General features: G+C 40.1%; 1 protein-coding gene across 3 annotated transcripts in view; it reads right to left on the reverse strand.

Annotated features, from left to right (window-relative positions):
* The window catches only part of PRMT3 (protein arginine methyltransferase 3), an 88,465-nt gene that overhangs the window by 24,235 nt on the left and 44,014 nt on the right, over nucleotides 1-20,216 (reverse strand). For all 3 annotated transcript variants that reach the window (XM_020782870.3, XM_072985888.2, XM_072985887.2), the window contains exon 12: nucleotides 4,111-4,298. In XM_020782870.3, the coding sequence (XP_020638529.3) occupies nucleotides 4,111-4,298 (188 nt within the window). The remainder of the gene's footprint in view (nucleotides 1-4,110; nucleotides 4,299-20,216) is intronic.

Consider the following 20,216-nt stretch of genomic DNA (forward strand, 5'->3'; position numbering starts at 1 on the left):
TGTATGACTACCTTTCAGGTATTTGAAGAATGCTATCATATATCCCCTCGGTGTTCTTTTCTCAAGGCTAAACATGCCCAGTTCTTTCTAGTATTTTCTCATAGGACTTGGTTTCCAGTCCCTTGATCATACCTGTTGCCCTCATCTGAATTTGTTCCAATTTGCTGGCATCCTTCTTTAAGTACGGTGTCTAGAACTGGACAGAGTACTCTATATGAGGCCTAACAACTGCCAAATAGAGGATTTGGAGATTATATTTCTGTTAATGCAGTCTAAAATAGCATTTGCCTTTTTTGCAGTCACATTGCATCATTCTCAGTTATAGTATCACCGAGCCAAGTATCCTCCATCTTGTAACTGTGTGTTTGTTTTTTCCCTAGGTTTCAGCCCAGTGCTCAAGCCTATCAAGGTATTTTCGAATTTTGTTCCTGTCTTCCAAGGTATTAGCTATTCCATCCAATTTTGTGTTATCTGCAGATCCGATAAGTATTCACTGCATTCCCTCATCCAAATCATTAATACAAATGTTGAAGAGCACTGGGCCCAATACCAAGCTTTGTGGTAACCCACTTATCTTGTCCCAGTTTGAGAAGGAGCCATTGATAAGCACTGCCTGAATACTATTCTGTAACTGAATGTATACCCACCTGACAGTTGTTCTATCCAGCCCATACCTAGTTTGCTAATTAGAATATCATGGGAAACTTTGTCAAAAGCTTTGCTGAAGTCAAGATATGTCTACAGCATTCCTGCTGTCTACCAAGGCAGTTACTTGATCAAAAAATCAGATAAGATTAGTCATGTCAACATGCAAGAGAAACACGTAGCAACCCTACAGCCTGGGGTGGCGCCAAAAAGATGTGCCTCTCCCTGATTTCGGGGTGGGCACCCGCAACTAATTTAAGAGTGTAAAAATAGCTCTATCTGTAACAACAGAACCTGACATCAGGCCACCTTGACACACAGCTTATTAAAGGAATTTTCTGAGCTATAGGTGTAAAGCACCATCAGTCAAGGGTTCATTCAATCTCCATTCTTAAAAGCAACCTACTCACAAAAATAGTTGCAAATCATTGGTTCATTTGTGAAGCCTGAGCCAAAAATGGAGTATTTTATTACCTCTTTAACGACCAACCTCTAAACCTGCATAAAGACCAAACAGCTTTTTAATTGCAGTCTAAAGCTGCTTGATAAGATCCAAGACTGTTTTGCAATGCAGTTTTCAGGAGAAAGATTTTTTCAGTGGAGGGAGAAACTTCACTTGGTATCCTATTAGTCTCTTATATTCCAGTTTTGTGACTGATGCTGAGATTTCATCTGGAGTGTTTATTCTAGGCATTTTCTTAAGAGATTTTCTGGATTATAACCAGTATTTCAAAGTTGCAACTGTACATACTGGTGAAGCCTTTTGTACACAGGCCTTCAATTGTTCAATACATTCAGAGTATACAGTTATTCACAGAATGACTGCAACCATTCTAAAGGAGGTACCAAAATAAATAGTTATCAAACAGAAAGCTGAACTATTATGAAACCCATTCTGAAAGTTAAGTGCTGTTGGTTGTGTCTCGTACTGTTGCATTTTTGCACTCATTTTTCATTACATTTTGATCAACATTATTACTGTTAACTGTCTTTTGGGTATTTTGGCTGAAGGTCAGGCTATATACATATTATTCTGCCTAAGACATGGACTAAGTGATTCACTGTGTTCTTTCCAGCCCAGAAGTATGATGGTACAAACCAGTACTAATAATCAGCAACTGCTCACCTACAGATTAGAAATTTGCTTCATAACATACACAACTCAAACTTACAAAAAACTATAAGATGTTTATGAAGCCGAGCAGAGCATGACAAGCACATCCCCTCATATTAACAATGATTCAGAGCTCAATTTATATTCTTAGTCATCATCTGACAAACTGTGTACTTTTTAATAATTTCCTAGGTTTTCCAGAGTCATCAGTTTTATAGAGCAGGTATTGATTTTGATTGTTTACTCATAAGGATGGACTCTGGTAGTTTTATTAATTTTACTACATGTTGCAGAGGAAATCTATGCGTAAAATTTAAAGATTACAGTGGTGCCTCAACTTACTAACTTAATTGGTTCCGGAACTCCGGCCGTAACTCGAAATGGTTGTAAGTCGAAGCACCATTTCCCATAGAAATGCACTGAAATGCAATTAATTTGTTCCAGCCGAAGAAAAAAATCACTAAAAAACACCCACAAAACACTGCAAGACCCATTGGAAACGCGATTGATTCGTTCCGGCCGAAGGGGAAAAAAAGAAAGAAAAGCAAACAAACCATGCAAGACTTTTCAGAAATGAAAAAAAAAAAAAAAGCAAAGCAGAAACAAACAAACTGTGCAAGACCCATTGGAAATGCAAAAAAAAAGCAAAGCAGAAAGCAAACAAACAAGACCCATTGGAAATTAGGGGGGAAAAACCCAAAAAAGCGAACAAACCCTTCAAGACCCATCGGAAATGGGGAAAAAAACAAAAAGCAAACAAACCCCCAAAACCCATCGGAAATGGGGAAAAAACCCAAAAAGTAAACAACACCCCCCCAGACCCATCACAGTATAGAAACATAATTCCACCACCCAGCCCAAAACCACGCTGCAAAACCCACCCAGAACAGTTTTTAAAAAGCAAAAAGCAGCACCTTATCTTACCAGGCAGTCTGAAGCCTCCTCCGATCGCACTCACTCTAACCATTGGGGCAAAAGAGCTACAAAGAAGCAGCCTCTTCGCCTACCAACAGTTAGCCATTTGAATACCCCACTTTTCCCCCCTGCCTTTTTCTGTTTGTAACATAATTAAAATAAACATCATTAAATGCAACTGCAAAGACTAAAGAAATAAATCAGAGGAAGGAAATAAGCAAAAAAGTTTTTTTAAGATTTAAAGATAGTTTTTTAGAGTCACATAACATTGTTATGGGTAGAACAAACAGAATTCTACATCAGGATTGACATACTACTACTACATATAAAATAGAGAAACTGAATATGGAATGAGCAGGTACCTATTACAGCTTCTCATTTTATTGCTGTTTTTATGAATTTTTGGTGGTCAAGGTGGAACATGAGAAAATGTGCTATGAAACAAGCTTGACACTCATAACCAGTTCATTTCCCCAACAGCAACAACTGAAATCCAACTGCTAATCCCAAATGGAACAGATTCTTTTAATTAAATGCAGAGTGTATTTATAATACTTACAGAAATTCCACAAATGCTGTGGTGTGCTCTAATTGGAAATGACGGATGAATTCAGTTCAAAAAGATTAATCACTTGTAACAAGCTCATATTTCCCTTTTCTAATTACAAATTATTATACTGATAATAATTATAATTGCAAATATATAGTTGCATACAGTGGGGTTAGAACTATAACAAATTACATTTTAAACATGGATTTCCAAGTCATGTATGCAAAATCCAAATAGTTTAGATCAGTGGTTCTTAACCTTTGTTACTCAGGTATTTTTGAACTGCAATTCCCAGAAATCCCAGCCAGCAGAGCTGATGGTGAAGGCTTCTGGGAGTTGCAATCCAAAAACATCTGAATAACAAAGGTTAAGAACCAGTGGTTTAGATCAAAGTTGCAAGATACTACTGTAGGGTCTCGACTTACGAACGGCTCGACATACGAACGTTTCGACTTACGAACTGCTCTCATAGGAATATATGGACTCGACTTACGAACTTAGATTCGAGTTACGAACTCTTTTTTTTTCCTTTTATTTTAGGTTAAAAGGAAAAAAGAAAAAATATCCCCCTCTAGTGGCAGAAGGTGGAATAGCAGCTTCCCATTAGTTTCTATGGACGAAAAGAGCAGATACGGATTAAATGGTTTTCAATGCATTCCTATGGGAAATGCAGATTCGACTTAAGAACTTTTCGACCTGAGAACTGCCTTCCAATACGGATTAAGTTCGTAAGTCGAGACCCCACTGTACTACCATGGGCTCTCTGTTACTATAGGTCAGACGTGTACGTACATAATTTTCATGTAATTGCCTTGGCATGAAAGGAAAGAATACAAATGGAATTAACAACAACTCTTTTTAAAATCTGCATTATTTGTTACAGTACCTTGATGACACAAGCTTCAGATATAAGTGTGCTTGAATCGAAAACATCTACAACTGCTTCTGGAATAACGGCCTTTTTCATGCAGGACATGCTGAAACCATACACATTATCCCAAAAAGCGAATCTGTCAGCATGTTTCTTAAGATCACCTATAGCCACCAGGCTAATGGTGCAGATGTCAGGATACACTGCGAACAGACAAATTATTAAAAATTGTGATGGTATAGCAGATTATTGTTATCCAAGGAGATAAACCAAATACTAATTTAGCTACAGCACATATTGAGGAAAAATTAAACTTGTAAACATGACAATTCAGCATCTGTGAACTAAGATCCTGAAGGACTAGTACATTTTGAATACATAGAGAAAACAAATGCTGGAAAGGTTGCTTTACCTGATAACTACTGCTAAATCAGTACCCTTTCTTCTACCAAAGTTTTAGCTACACACTTTGATAAAGGGCAACAAAAGATATGGTGAATGACAAGTATCCTTTGACCTATAGAGACACTCAACTCCTCTGAGTTGAATCCTAACACTACTGTTGCATATCAAGTGGATTGTTTAAAGTTTGCAGGTTCCAACTTGGAACTTCAGTTTAAGTATAGACCTAGAGCTTCAACATCTACCCAGGATGATTTTTTGGATATGTTTGTACCTGCCCCCCAACTCTGCAATGCTCAAACAGATGAAGAGTTCCACACAACTTGAAAGCTCATGTGTTCATTATATTTTAGTGTTTAGTATTGCCCCTTTCTTTTCTTTTCTTTCTCTTCTCCCCCTTTTTGAAAAAAGTAAGGTGACAACTACTGATGAAAAGTTAAAGAAAATTGATGCTTCTAATTTGCTAACAATACAACAACTGTTACTGACGTGGCTGGTCGAAGTAATGCTGGTGATAACTACTTCTGTGAGGGAAAGCATGTATGTCTTAGCATCAAATTGCTATTCACTAACAAGATGCTGGCTGCACTCCATAAATATGGAAATAACTTTTAGTGTTAAAATTATTATTTTTTAATTGAACATTAATTAAGAATGGTTTTCCCATTAACTCTGCAAAGCAATTCACATTTACCTCACAATAAGCCCCATTTAACATAGTGGAATTTTACTTTTAAGTAAACATGCATAGAATTAAACTGTAATAAAACCCAATATGACTGCTGAAGTTTTAGGGGCTCTGACAGTGGAAACGGAGAGGAAGAAAATTCCACTGCATTGTAGGCTAAAGCACACTCAGAATTATAAGGAGCAGGAAGCTTTCATTGGCTATCCAGGGGGAAAAAGTATGGCAACTCTGGTGGAGAAGGAGTGGTGTTCAAAACAAAAGGAGATCCATCAATGGCTTTGCACACCTGAGAGCTGTTGTACAAACTGGTATTTGGGGTTTTTATGTCAGTTGGTAACTGCTAGAGAAAGTATTATACAAGAGAATGTTATTAACCTTAGAAATTGCAGCATCGGGCAAGGTTTTTGAGTTCCTGAATTAATACTTTTTTGACTCGAGCATTCCTACAGTCCAGACACATTCCTGGATTATTAGCAATATTCAAGCACTCAAGTGTAGACAAAACATACCAGACCTAAGTAAATACACTGTAGTTTAATAATTCTATATTAGACATGGGGACGAAAAAAAATTGCGATATTCATCAGAAATCACTGATTCGTGCCATATTTGTCACTTCATATTTGTCAATTCCAGAAGCCCTGACAAATATGAAATGATGAATATTTAGCTTTTTAATCTGTCCCTTCATTGGGCCTGGGCCCAAAGAGCAGGCTAGGGTGCTGGAAAAGCTGTTCCAGCAGTCTAGTTTGCTCAATGTCCTTCCTTACAAGCCTGCTGAATAGCAGTTCAGTGGGCCCCCACCCCCTGCCCTCTTCCTACTGTCCCCCCATCACCTCCCTATCTTGTCTTGTCCCCGTTGCCCTCCCTAGCTTGGCCTCTCTGCCTCTGAGAGAGCAGGCTAGTTGACCGGAATTGTCCGCACAGGCTAGACTGGCCTCTCTGATTCTGCAGGCACCAATTAGTTGATCAGTGCTGGGGGAAGCAAAGACAGCCTGCGGGCACAGTTGTACCCAGCTAGCCTGCTCTCTCTGCCTTTAGGACCAGCCACAGGCTGTCTTCAAAAAAAAGACAAACTGACAAACCAATTCATGGTTCATCAGAAATTCCTGGGAAAATTTGGTGGTTTCTATTCTATATCATTTTAATGGTTTCTATTCTATATCATTCTAGTGGTTTCTATTCTATATCCATTTAGTGGTTTCTATTCTATATCCATCTCTATTCTATATCATTCTAGCGTGGTTTCTCATTTGGGGAAACACCTTCAGGATATGCAAGGTCATGCAATGGGAAGGAGATGTGAATCTCAAGTTCTTTGCATCCTGCCGTTGTCCTGCATCTTTGCCCTTGCCCTGCTACTTGGATAAAGGACAAATATTCTGTGAATGTGGAGAAACTTAATAATGCAGCATTTATATGCATGCAATCTATGCTCCACCACATGTACAAAATAAGCTCTAGCAAATGGCCAAGATAACACTATTGAAGTAGCCTGCATCTGGTCAAAAACAGTGTAATTATCCTAATAATTTGTTTTTTGAGTTTAACTAGATTCCGAATTTCCACATATGGTACCCAGAAATGAGCTGCAAAGAGGCAGAAAAGTTTTCCTAACTAACAAGTTGTGGTGGATACATGACTCAGCTCTCATTCTTTCTACAACTGCAGCCTGACATTGTAAAAAAAAAAAATCTGTATTGAATTCTCTAATATGGCAACCCCATCTGACTTTCTGCTAACTTTCATTTTGCATAGCAACTGACTTTCAGGACCCAAATGTATAACCATTCCTTATTTTGTTAAGACCATTATTAATTAAAATATCATGGCAGGTTTCCACATAATCTTGCTAAAAGAGTCTTCAGCAGAAAAGACCCAGTCTAACACATAACAGTGATGGGTCTCATTTATTTACTTATTTACTTATTTACTTATTTATTTATTTATTTATTTATTTATTTAATACCCCACCTATCTGGTCTTACGACCAATCTAGGCGGCTTACAAACACAAGGAACAATAAGTAAATATAAAAATGAAATTATAACATCAAAAGCCAGTTCTTCAAGATGGAGAAGAAAAAAATAAAAATATACCAAAAAAGAAAAAGAGAAGAGGAAAGAATCAAATATTAACTGGAGGGAAGGCCTACCTGAACATCTATGTTTTTATTTGGTTTTTAAAAATACCCAGCGAAGGGCCCGCATGAATCTCTGGAGGCAGATTGTTCCAGAGGCGATAGTTCCTTAAACCTTGCTACTAACAAAAATAAAATAATTTCTATGTGTGTACCAAATCCTACGGAGTCATTTCGTTTTTACATGGTGGTATTATTTCCCATCCCATATAACATTAAACTGCAAATCACACATATCTCACTGCAGCACACTTTAGAAATTCATGGATTTCTCATCTGTGTCCTTCTCGACCCACTGCCCCCAAATCATATGTCATTAGTAACAGCTCATACTGAGAGCAAAGTGTGTTGGGAAATCTTGTATCCTTCAGCAATGCCATACAAATTTAAGGACATTAAAAGGATAACACTGTATAACTCTAGGTCTAGAGGCACAGATGTAAATGATCATCACCCAGTGGTGAGAAAACAAAATAACCAATCATTCCTTTTAAAGTAGTGGTTTTACTTTCAGAATGGAAGACTCCTTCTGCACACCATTGCTTGATATATTTTATAGGTCAGAGTGCTGGAAAGATGATGTAGAAATTTTTAGCCCACACTGTGACAATCCATTAATCTTAACTTTCACATGGATTTATACCTTGGATAAGTAAGCACACAGCTAAAATAATACAAAAGCTGTAAAATATTAATACGAAACAATGTTCCACATACCTAATATGCAAAAAGACAACACACAGTTTCTTGTGACAAACACAATTTAATCATAAAAAGTTAGCTGTTTCACAAGGCAGACAAAACACACAGAACAGTACCTTTCCAGAATGAGTTGACACCCAGTTTGCTCCATCAATATAAAAACCAGCAGACATTGAAGACATTGATGCAAGGCAGGCAAAATATACTTTTTTGTCAGGAGAACATTACAGCATCACACATCACTAGCACTCAAAATCTTTCAGTTATACTGGCATAGGGCAAATGATGTAACTTTTGTACACAAACTTACCAGTTGTGCACTGAATTGTACAATATGGTCAATGTGCAACGCTGATGATTTCTTAATTTGCCTCTATTTGCACATTTACACAAAAAGAGTTTGGCCACTGTGTGATACTAACTTTTAATATTTCCTCTGAATATTATTTTTGCTGACACTAAAACAATTTTCAAGGTATGTGAATTATTTTAGGAATGTTTTTCACCATTGTTATCTCTACTGTGTGTTTCCATGACTAAGTAGGGATTTGCACCTAGGTCTCCTAGACCATCACCACTACATCACTCTGGCTCGATGATGATGATGATGATGAAGATGCCGCATTTCTCCCAACAAGAGACCCAAAGCTGCTCACAACATTACAATTCACACAATTTAAAAACACAATAAGTTAAATATTAAAAGATAAATTAAACAATATATGATTTAAAATACAATTAAAAGATTAAAACATGAAAACATACAAAAGATTAATAAAATCTTCCAGAATGGGGTTCATGGATTCAATTATAATTTTTTAAAAGCCTGCCTGAAGAGATGGGTCTTTGGCTTTTTTCGAAAGGATCACAGGGAAGGGGCCATCCTGATCTCCCAAGGGAGAGTGCTCCATTGCCTGGGAGCTGCCATAGAGAAGGTCCTCTCCCGTGTCCCCATCAGTTGGGCTTGTGCAGGCAATGGGACCCAGAGGAGGACCTCCGTTGCTGAACACCAAGAAGGAGCATATAGGGAGATACACTCCTTCAGGTAGCCTGGACCCAAGCTGTACAAGGCTATATAAGTAATGACCTTGGGCCCACAAATGAACTGGCAGCCAGTGTCTTGTAACAGGTGCATTATATGCTGTCTGTAGCTGACCCCAGTCAGCAGTCTGGTTGCAGTTTTGCACCAGCTGAAGTTTCCGAATCGTCTTCAAAGGCAGCCCCACATAGAGCATGTTACAGTAATCCAAAAGGGATGTAACTAAGGCATGTGTCACTGTAGCCAGAGCCTATCCTAACAATACAATTACTAATTGCAATCACTGATCCTGGTGATCTTGGAAATGGCGAGTATTTAAATTCAAGAAGCTTGCTCTATTTCATTTCAGAAATTTTTACACTGATGGGTTTCTATCAGGTTGGGTGAATACTCCTCAAGCACCGTCAACCTGTTAGAAAGTATGTAGATGTTGCTGGAAATGAGAATGGAATATGGTTTTGTTCTAGTCTATGTTGATGTTGTCATGTTCAGGAAATCTTTCCTGAATATCTAGTACAACAGAAAGCACAGTTAGGGGGGTTCATAACTCAGAGATTATGTGATTTGCTGAAGATCCTATATTCAATCACTGCAATTCTAGTTAAAGGGATCAGAGACGCAGAAAAAAATGTCTGACAAAATGGAGCACATCACCAAGCAGAACAGACAATGCTAAGAGGTACAGAAAAAATTATCTCACCCAGAGCTTGGGCAAGATATGTTTTCTGGACTATGGTTCCCTGAATTCTATAGGTAGCAGAACAAGCAAGAAAACAAACTAAACAATTTTCTTAGCTCTAGACCTTGCCCTAACATAGGCAGTTCCCAATGTTTTCTTGTGTTTGTAATTATTTATTAAAGATTTTTTTACACTGGCATTCAATTGAATTCAAGGGTGGTTTGCAAAAAACATCAAGATACAACAAAGTGTTGTTTTAAAAAAAACGTACTATAAAAGCAAGCCCAAATCAGAGCAACATAAAATCAGACAGGCTATGTCTGGCACTATAATAAAGAGAAAGAGTGGACATGAAGCAAGGGTTATTCAAGAGATTGTTCTACTATTGAGACACCACAGTTGAATCATAACTGTCCTTATTTATGCTGAACCTTTCTGCCTGACAGTAAGGATCCAAGAAGGCAGACATGGACATATAACACAATAATACTACTTTTAAAAGGCAGTGGTGACTTAGGAGGGCACTGGTGGAACAAATGATGGGAAATAATCACTCTCCAGTCCTTCAGCTGCAGTTGTAGCTGTTCCCATTGCTCTCCTTTGAAGGCGAGCTTTCCCGGAGTTGAATGGCTACCAAATGGGTTATTTTTTTTAATGGATCATTGTGCCTGACTGCATCAAATGTATTTTGATGTTATTTATGTTTTTTGGTATTGTATTCATTGATCCTTTTAGTATTGCATACTGACAGTTACTAACTGAAATACTTCTTTTAATTGTTATAAGCCACCTTGGGTCCTTTTAAGGAGAAAGGAGAGTGTAAATAAATAAATAAATAAATAAATAAATAAATAAATAAATAAATAAATAAATAAAGAAAGAAAGAAAGAAAGAAAGAAAGAAAGAAAGAAAGAAAGAAGGCTCTATGGAGATTTTTATGGAAAACATCCCACGTACCAACCCCTTCCTGATATGTACTACCTAACTAACCACCAGGACCATCTAACCTTCCAGTCTGGCTTGTCTCCAGCTGAACACAATTGAGGTGTGGGTCTGTCAGGTGGAACTTCCAGAATGGCGAATTCTGGGATTTGCAATCCAAGAAAAAACAGACAAACAAAAATCACAAATGGCGCTTGCCTCTATTCATAGCTATTTCATCAGTCTGAAGACAGGTTAGTGTTAGTGCTTGTTATGTCAGAATGTGCTATTCATATGTATCATAATGGACTGTTTCCTGCTTGTGCACTTGTATTTCTAAATGTTGTATTGTTACCTCTGGTTTCTGATTGGGAGCTACTGCTTCTGTCAATCATGATTCTACAATTCTATATTTTGTAAAGAGCATGGCTCATGATTTTCTGGCATAGCTCTAGACTCAGAAATTGAATTATTGATAAACAAAAATGCATCTTTTATGGAAAATACATATAAAGTATATTCTTGAGAAAATATGTAGAAAAATAGAGTGGTCGTCTGACCAGATAGGAGGGGTAAAAACACAATCAATCAATCAACCAATCAATCAATCTGCCTTCTGAACTTTTTCTAAAAACTGGAAGCAAACAGGATAGTAAACATGTGCAAAACTGTCAGGGATCAGAGGAGAACTGATCTGACATCCTTAAAAGGCCCTTTCCCCACTAAACATGCCCATCGCAGATGGCAAAGGAGCCTATAGAAGAACCCTTGATGTAGTTCTGGTGTATATGAGTAAGCACACATGCTGACAAAATAATCAAGACTTTACATATGACACTTTCCTCTCCTCTCCCCGCATCACCTTCTCTTGTTAGTCTGCATCATTTAAATTAGAAGCATGAGGGAACCTTTTAGGCTGAAGGGAAAAACTGTTGTTATTACCATTGCCGCCACTAATAATACTGGGAATGCACACGTAATTTAAATGGTATCAAATGTGGTGCACAAATAACCACAACTATTTTCTCCTTGTTTGTTTCTAACATTTAGAAAGAAAAAAACCCTCATTTTTGGTTTACAAATGATTGACAGTGTTTGCCTCAAGCCATATAACATGTACACAGCTGTGTCAAAAATTCGAATCCAGCTCTCCACAACCAAAACTGATAGTATAACTTTTGCATCACATGGATATAGGTGAAATTTAAAACTGGCAATACCTCAAACTAGAAACTAAAGTTGACTGAAATGCACATTTTTAACCTCACTGGAAAGTGATAAACATTATGATGAAAAAGGGAGTATGAGCAACTGTTTCAGACTGGTATCAAAAACTCAGTTACTAAGACCTGAAGAATTCAATATCCTATTTAAAATCCTGCTAAGTGAGCCGTATAATTAGGCTAGACACAACATAACCTGATTTTAAAAAGTTGATATCTATGTTTAAAATGTATGCAGATTTTATGGTTAATTCTGACTACCATACTTCCTTCCCAACCACCTTTGAAGCAATGGTGATTTGGCTGAATGTATATGAAGTTCATTTCTTCAGAAGTTCCGCTTTGAAGGCAGGCAAGGTTTTACATTAGAGAAGTGAGAAGAACGTAAAGAAAAGGGCAGTAAAGAAAAGCAAGGACCTAATTCATTGTTTCCCAATCTTGGTTCACCAGGTGTTCTTCTTAAAACTCCCAGAAGCCTTCACCACTAGCTGCATTGGCTAGGATATCTGGGAGTTGTAGTCCAAGAACATCTGGGGACCCAAGGTTGGGAACTACTGATCTAATTCAATATGCTCCTGTTTCTAAAGTTATACACATATTATTGTGGCGGCAAGGTCACGGATTATGAGAGCCCACATTACATGACAGCCTACACTCCATCTTTTCTTCAGGTGGGGAGGTTACTGGACCTCCAATTAACTCGTGAAAAAGTTTAATCTCAAAATTAATGTAGCATGTTTTTTTATCTCATGGGTATCTGACAGAATCATTAGTCTTGTTGCTCCACAAAATGCTAAAGTAACTACATGTGCTATGGGATCTTTTGCTGTTTGAACCCCACCTGTTGGCTGATTTATGGATAAACCTAAGGAACAATTTACAAGGCCGATCATTAACCTTGACCGAAAGCAAGCATTTAGTTTAAAATCCTGCTAAATGAGCTGGGCAATTAAGCTAGAGTAATACGAATATTCTCTTATATTGAGAATAAGAGCAGGGTATAAATCCTAACTTCTGACACTTATTTTTCTTCACTATTCCATCTTCTGTTTTTCCAAACTGAAGAATTCAATTCCAGCTACCAGTTCAGCCAGCAGTTCAGTAGAGAAATAGTGTCCGGAATCCAATGATGTCCTTTTGCTGGATCTCAATCCTCTTGCTAGAATTAGTGACCCCCTTCTTCCTGCAGTCCCCCATATACCCTGAAGGCCTATTCTAAAAGATTGTTTATTTTATTTAAAATATTCATAGCCTGCTCTGTATCACAGGATCTCATCAGATATTTAAAATTAAAAATCAAACAGTTTAAAATACAAAATTAGAACATTAAAATCAGTGGATAAAAACCAGCGCAAGACACAAGAGCAGACTGTCACATCTGTGCCGAATGTGGTGCTGATCTGAAGTCCAGCTACAAAGTTAAAAGGTTGAATGTTGATTTACTGTAGTGCTCAATAAGACAGATGTGCTACTATGCAGGTACAGTAAGTCCATCACAATAATTCACATGCTGACTGATAATGTGGTTACAGGCTACTTTGCCAAAGTAGTTGAAAACTAGTCTGTAGCGAACACCCTGCCTTCCCTATATGTAATGGTATTAGCCTGCACCAATGGGAGTTGTTGGGAGGCGGAGCCAGAGTGAAACTAGAAGGGAGGTTTAAGTTAGAGTGAGACCGTTGGAGTTAGCCGCTTGACTGTCAGAGAGTTAACTGTGAAGTGGGCAGTTAGGCTGTGGAGAGTTAAAAGTGGCAGTTGAGAATGAGGAAATTAAGGAAAGTTAAATAAGAAGTTATTAAGAAGCCAATGAATGCCTTAATGTCTTTTAACAATTTATTCAAATGAACTGTAATCAATAAACCTGTTTTATGTTGAAAGTCACACAGAGTATGGACCTCAATCTGAGTAAACTGTGTTGGTAAGGACCAACTGGTGGCAGCGTGAAGTAAAAAGAGATCGTGGCTCGCGTACCTTGGGTTAGTAAAACCACCTGGGGGCACGCAGGAAATAGGGTGCACGTCACATAGTCTATTCTTTATTATCTTAATTTAGTAACATTTCCTTTCAGAAAGTGCTACTCATGAACTGTTCATTTGAAAAGCAGTAAGGAAACAGAAAAAAATAGGACAAGACACAGGCAACTGATATGTGTCTGAAGGTCTCCGATTGTAGTACCACTGTTTTCTCCTGGTTACTTCTCATTCCCTTCTTCTACAGTTCCACTGCTTCTTTTAAAAAAGAGCAGGATGAGGTGATGGTTGAAGATGCCAAATGAAGCCACTTCCAAGATTCCAGATTTGGTTCATGGGCTACAAAGCTGCCTAATCCTGTTTTAGACAGACTGTTAACATGGTGTAGTGCACAGCAGTGGGGGTGGGGGAAGGCAAACTCTCCCAGAGTGGTTTTAACTCAACGGTGTATCTTGAAAATGGCTTGCATTCTCCCTGGCTAAGCACCATTTTAATTAAGTTGTCCAGCTATGCAGATAGATAGTAAGAGGATCAGTGATGCCAGACCATTCAGCATTTCCCATTACAAAGAGTCAAAATTAGATGTTCCAGTCTAATTCTATAAATGAAGATGAGAATCAAAAAGGCTCTTGTGATAAATTTGGTTTGAAGATATAGTGGCCAAACTGACATAGAATGTCAAGGCAAAATGCTTAGCATAAATGGGCTTTCTTACCCCTGACTGGCTCCTTCAGCTAGTTTGAATGGCTAAATTACCCAGAAACAAAAAGCCTACCTGGTCACAGATCCTGGTTTGTCACTTCCACAAATATGGTTTATAATTTTGACTTGCAAAGGTTACAGTAAATTAAGATCTTCAGTTCAGGCATCTATTTCTGGCTAGTTTTCACCTGCTCATGCTAGTGAGAGAACTTAAGGAGCTAGAACATCCCAGCTTACCATCTGGTGCCATCTGTCATTACTCCCTAGCACTACCAATTCTCAAATATGACACTGACAATTCACATAGGGAAACATGAAATAATAGCCAATTTTGCAAGAATCTTCAGCCCTGTGGGAAAGTCAAGAAATTGCTTTTGGAGGCTTCTGGAACCCATCTTTTCTTTTTCCTTTCCTTTTCTTACTGTAGGACAGGGAGATTCTCTTTACCTTTATGGATTATGTAATAGATAAGGCACTTTGGGACTATATGTATAAGTATTCATAGGTACATATAAGTATACAAGAGACACAGGTAAAGGTAATTACATGGTAATTACAGGTAATTACATGGATAAGTAATTACACTTAAAGTTTATTGAGTGGATTGCTTAACAAAGCTTGCTAATTACCAAGCTTGCCATTGAGCACCATTTTTTATATAAACAGGAGAGGTCATGTTATAGAACAAACACAGGGCATGCCTAAACATAAGATTAAGATTAGGCATCCTTCAGTCTCGAGAGACTAGGGTATCGTACTCTGTATGGAGGGCTTGGAACAGTGTCTAGTATGGCTGAGAAGGCCAATTCGAGAGTGACAATCCCTTCCACATTGAAGACAAATACAGTGGTGCCTCGCTAGATGACTGCTTCGCTTAATGATGAATTCGCTTTACGACAACTTTTTCAGAGTGATTTTACGCTTCACTTTACGATGGTTCCTATGGGCGATTTTCGCTTAACGATGTTCAGGGCCTTGCCTCGCAAGACGATTAATTTTTGAGTCCCTGTTTCGCTTATACGATGTTTTTGACAGCTTGGGTTCCGTGCTTCGCAATACGATTGTTTTAAAGGTCGCTGTTTCGCAAGACGACTTTGGCCAGGGTATTTCTTTTTCTGTTGTTTTCGTTCAAATCTCAACCGTCAATACCCAGGATGCATTGTGCCTTGTGCCAGTCTGCAGGGTTTTTTTTGTTGTTTTTGTTGTTTGGGTTTAAATCTCAACTGTTAATACCCAGGATGCATTGTGCCTTGTGCCAGGAAGGTTTAAAAACCCTTCCCCATGCAGCCTGGCTTCCCCATGCAGCCAGTCTCATTCTTATTTTTTTGGGGGGGGAACTGCAGGGTGTTTTGGGGGTGGCTAGAGCCTTGCATTGGGATTTAAAGTTTAAAACTACCTTTTAATTTTTTTTCCCTTGAACTGCTTTCCTTGGTTGTGAGAGAGTTCTGCAGAAGTCTCATTCTTATTTGGGGGGGACTGCAGGGTGTTTTTGGAGTGGCTAGAGTCTTGAATTGGAATTTAAAGTTTAAAACTGCCTTTACATTTTTTTCCCCTTGGATTGCTTTCCTTGGGTGTGAGAGAGTTCTGCAGACGTCTCATCCTTATTTTGGGGGGGGGGGACTGCAGGGTGTTTTTGGGATGGCTAGAGTCTTGCATTGGGATTTAAAGTTTAAAACTGCCTTTTTAAATTTTTTTTCCTGGGAGAATTTGGACCTGCTATTGCATTGGTTCTGTATGGGAGAAAAGTGCAGAAATGTGATTTAAAATTTTGGGTACCCTGCAGGGGAAACTTAGGGGATACAGTAGCTTCTGTTGTGGGGGTTTGAATGCAAAAGTCTGATGCCAAGTTTGATTTTTTTTTTTTTTTAATGTAGGCATCCTTTCTGTCGTGTGGTGTGGCCTTTGGTGGGTGGACTTTTCCAGAACATCTGGGACAGCAAAAGTTAGGTCTGCATTTCTTCTCCTGTGTTTGGGGGGGGGGGGGAGGTAATGCCAAGTTTTATTTTAGGCATCATCTTTTTGGTGAGGTTGGTGTGGTGTGGTCTTCAGTGATGTTGGCATTTTCCAGAAGTTTTTGGAGAGCAAAAGGTAGGTAGGTCTGCATTTGTTCTCCAGGGTTTTTTTTTTGGGGGGGGGGAGGTTAGGCCAAGTTTAATTTCTTTTTCTTTGGTAAGGCACCCTCCTGCAGTTCGTGTGGTGTTCGTGTTGTGTGGCCTGCAGTGGAGTTTGCTGCTTCAGGGACAGCCAGAGGTAGGTCTACATTTGTTCTCCTGTTTGGGGTGGGGGGAGTTATGCTGTTTGTTTGTTTTTTACCTTGTGCTGGGGGGATGTTCGTTATGCTAAGTTTAATTTTTTTAAAATTTCTTTGTTAAGACATCCTCCTCTCCTGTGGTGTGGCCTGCGGTGGAGTTTGCTGCTTCAGGGACAGGAAGAGGTAGGTTTACATTTCTTCTCCTGTGCCTTCTTCTTCTTACCTTGTGCTGGGGGGGTTGTTATGCTAAGTCTAATTTCTTTCTAAATTTCTTTGGTCAGGCATCCTCCTGTGGCGTGGCGTGGTGTGGCCTGCAGTCTAGTTCTCCATAGCTTCTGGGACAGCAAAAAGTAGGTCTGAATTTGTTCTCCTGTGGTTTTTTCCCCTTAGCTTGTGCTGGGGGGGGGTTATGCCACTTGTTTGTCCAGGGCAGTTTTGGCCAGGTGTGGGAAGGTGAAGCGGATGTAAAGCACTGACTTTTTTTTTAACGTAGCAACAGCTGACATGGGTCCCAAGAAGCCTGCTTGTGCCGAGGTTGGCAAGCCGACCAAGGAGAAGATTACCCTGGAGATGAAAAAAGAGATCCTCCAGAAGTACGATGGAGGCAAGCAGATCATGGACATTGCCAGGGAGTACGGCAGGAATCCATCCACCATCAGCACCATTGTAGCGATGAGGGAGAAGATCCTTGCCATGGATGCAGTGAAGGGTGTCACCAGGATCGCAAAGAACCGGCCAGCTGTCCTGGAGGAGGTGGAGAAGCTCCTTGTCATCTGGATGCAGGAGAAGCAGCGTGCAGGGGACACAGTGACTGAGGCTGTCATCTGTGAGAAGGCCAGGGCTTGGTGAGGCACGGAGAGGATGCCAGCTCCGATGTTACTGCGGCTGAGGAGTTTGCCACGGAGTTCCTGGAGGTCGTGATGACAGAGGGGTACCATCCAGAGCAGGTCTTCAATTGCGATGAGACCGGCCTGTTTTGGAAGAGGATGCGCAAAAGGACCTTCCTGATGCAAGAGGAGAGCAAGCTGCCTGGCCACAAGCCAATGAAGGACCGTCTCACCCTCCTCTTCTGCGCCAACGCCAGCGGGGACCTGAAGATTAAGCCCTTGCTGATGTACCACTCCGAGAATCCACGGGCTTTCAAGAAGCACAAGGTGAACAAAGCCTGGCTGAGGGTGATGTGGTGATCCAATGCCAAGGCTTGGGTCACACGTGTCCTCTTTGTGGACTGGGTCAATCACGCGTTTGGCCCAGCTGTAAAGTGTTACCTGGTGGAGAAGGACCTGACACTGAAGGCCTTGCTCCTGATGGACAATGCTCCTGCCCATCCTCCAGGCCTTGAGGACGACTTGTGGCAGGAGTTCAGTTTCATTAAAATAATGTTTCTGCCGCCTAACACCACCCCAGTACTCCAGCCAATGGACCAGCAGGTGATAGCGAGCTTCAAGAAGAGGTACACGAAGGAGCTTTTCCGTCAGTGCTTCAAGGTGACTGAGGCCACCCACCTCACCCTCCATGAATTTCGGAAGGAGCACTTTGATATCGTCACCTGCTTGAAGTTGATCGCCACAGCCTGAGACGGCATCAGCCAGAGGAACTTGAACTCTGCGTGGCGCACGCTCTGGCCAGAGTGTGTAGCTACTGGTGTTTCTGCGCCTGCACCAGAGTCCACAGTGATGCAGGACATTGTGGCCTTGGGGAAGAACATGGGCCTCAAAGTCACAGAGGAGGACATTTCTGAACTGGTGGAGGGCCACAACTAGGAACTGTCCACCCAGGAGCTGGTCGAGATGCAAGCCGAGGCTATGGAGGAGCAGGAAGAAGAGCCAGGGGAGGAACAGCTGTCCACTAGGGACCTGAAGAAGCTCTTGCACCGGTGGCAGAACGTGCAGACTCTAATACAGCGGCACCACCCGGACAAGGCTCTGGCACATAACCTTGTGGACACTTTTGATGAGAGGCTTGTGACCCCTTTCAGAGGGATAATCAAAAGGCGGCAGAACCGCTGACCATCATGAGGTTCCTCACGAAGAGGCCAAGACAGGAAGGGGAACCTGCTCCTTCCACCAGTGGTGCCCAGTTGCCTTCTACCTCCCCCTCATCCTCCTAGAAGACTGCTGCTGTGATGTGGGGACAGTTCTGTGTGCCTCCAGGTCCCTGCATTGAACACTGGTCCGGGTGGTTTAGAGACTTCAGCCTCACTTGTTCAGTTTTAAAATGTTACTATACTGTACAATATTAAAACGTTAAAAGTTTCTGTAATGTAATGTTTACTGTACAATGTTAAAAGTTTCTGTAATGTCCTTAAAAATTTCTGTAATGTGTGTGCACTTTATGAAGACTTTCTGTATATTGATGCACTTTCTAAAGTGTTTTGTACAATCCAGTGTTCCTGCCTCATGTTTGCTATTTCTTAAATGTTTTTCTATGTTATTTATAAAGTTAAAGTTTACTGTTTAAAATGTTTGAAATCACCTGCACAGTATTTATGATGTTAGTGTGCTCAATAAACCCTTTGTTAACCAAATTTGACTTTGTTCTGACTCTTTTTTAATTTGTTGTTTTAATTTTTTCCCCCATTGAGATGCATTGAATAGGTTTCAATGCATTTCAATTTGGGAACCGCGTTTCGCTTAACGATGTTTCCTATGGTGATTTTCGGTTGACGACAATTCGTTCCTATTGGTACGGATTATCCGGTTTTCAATGCATTTCAATGGGAAACCACGTTTCGCTTAACGATGTTTTCGCTTAACAACGATTTTCACTGAACGAATTAACATCGTCTTGCGAGGCACGACTGTACAATCTGTACCCCATCTAGCTCCCTGATTTTGCTGCTTTTGTGACTTTCTCTTTGCCTCGGCCTGCTGGACAAGGGTCTCTTCAAACTGGGAGAGGCCATGATGCACCGCCTGCCTCCAGGCTGAACACTCAAATGTCAGGGTTTCCCATCTGTTGAGGTCTATATAGGAGATCTTTTGGAATCTGACCATCAGCCACTTTCACAACATGCCCAAGCCAACGTAGACGTCGCTGTTTCAGTAATGTATACATGCTAAAAATTCCAACTCGATCTAGGACTACTCTATTTGGAACATTTTCCTGCCAGATGATACCAAAAATACGTAGGAGATAACACATATGGAATGTGTTCAGCTTCCTCTCCTGTCATGCACAAAGGGTCCAGGACTCACAGGAATGTACTCAGGACACAGGCTCTATAGACCTTAATCTTGGTCTATGCCTTCAGCTTCTTACTGAGCCATACTCTCTTTGTGAGTCTAGAGAACATGGTAGCTACTTTGCCAATGTGTTTATCCAGCTCGACATTTAGGGAGAGAGTGTCAGAGATCATTGAGCCAAGGTACACAAAGTCATGAACAACCTCCAATTCTTGCGTG

Source organism: Pogona vitticeps, chromosome 1 (genome assembly GCF_051106095.1).
Source record: "Pogona vitticeps strain Pit_001003342236 chromosome 1, PviZW2.1, whole genome shotgun sequence".
Taxonomy (NCBI): domain Eukaryota; kingdom Metazoa; phylum Chordata; class Lepidosauria; order Squamata; family Agamidae; genus Pogona; species Pogona vitticeps.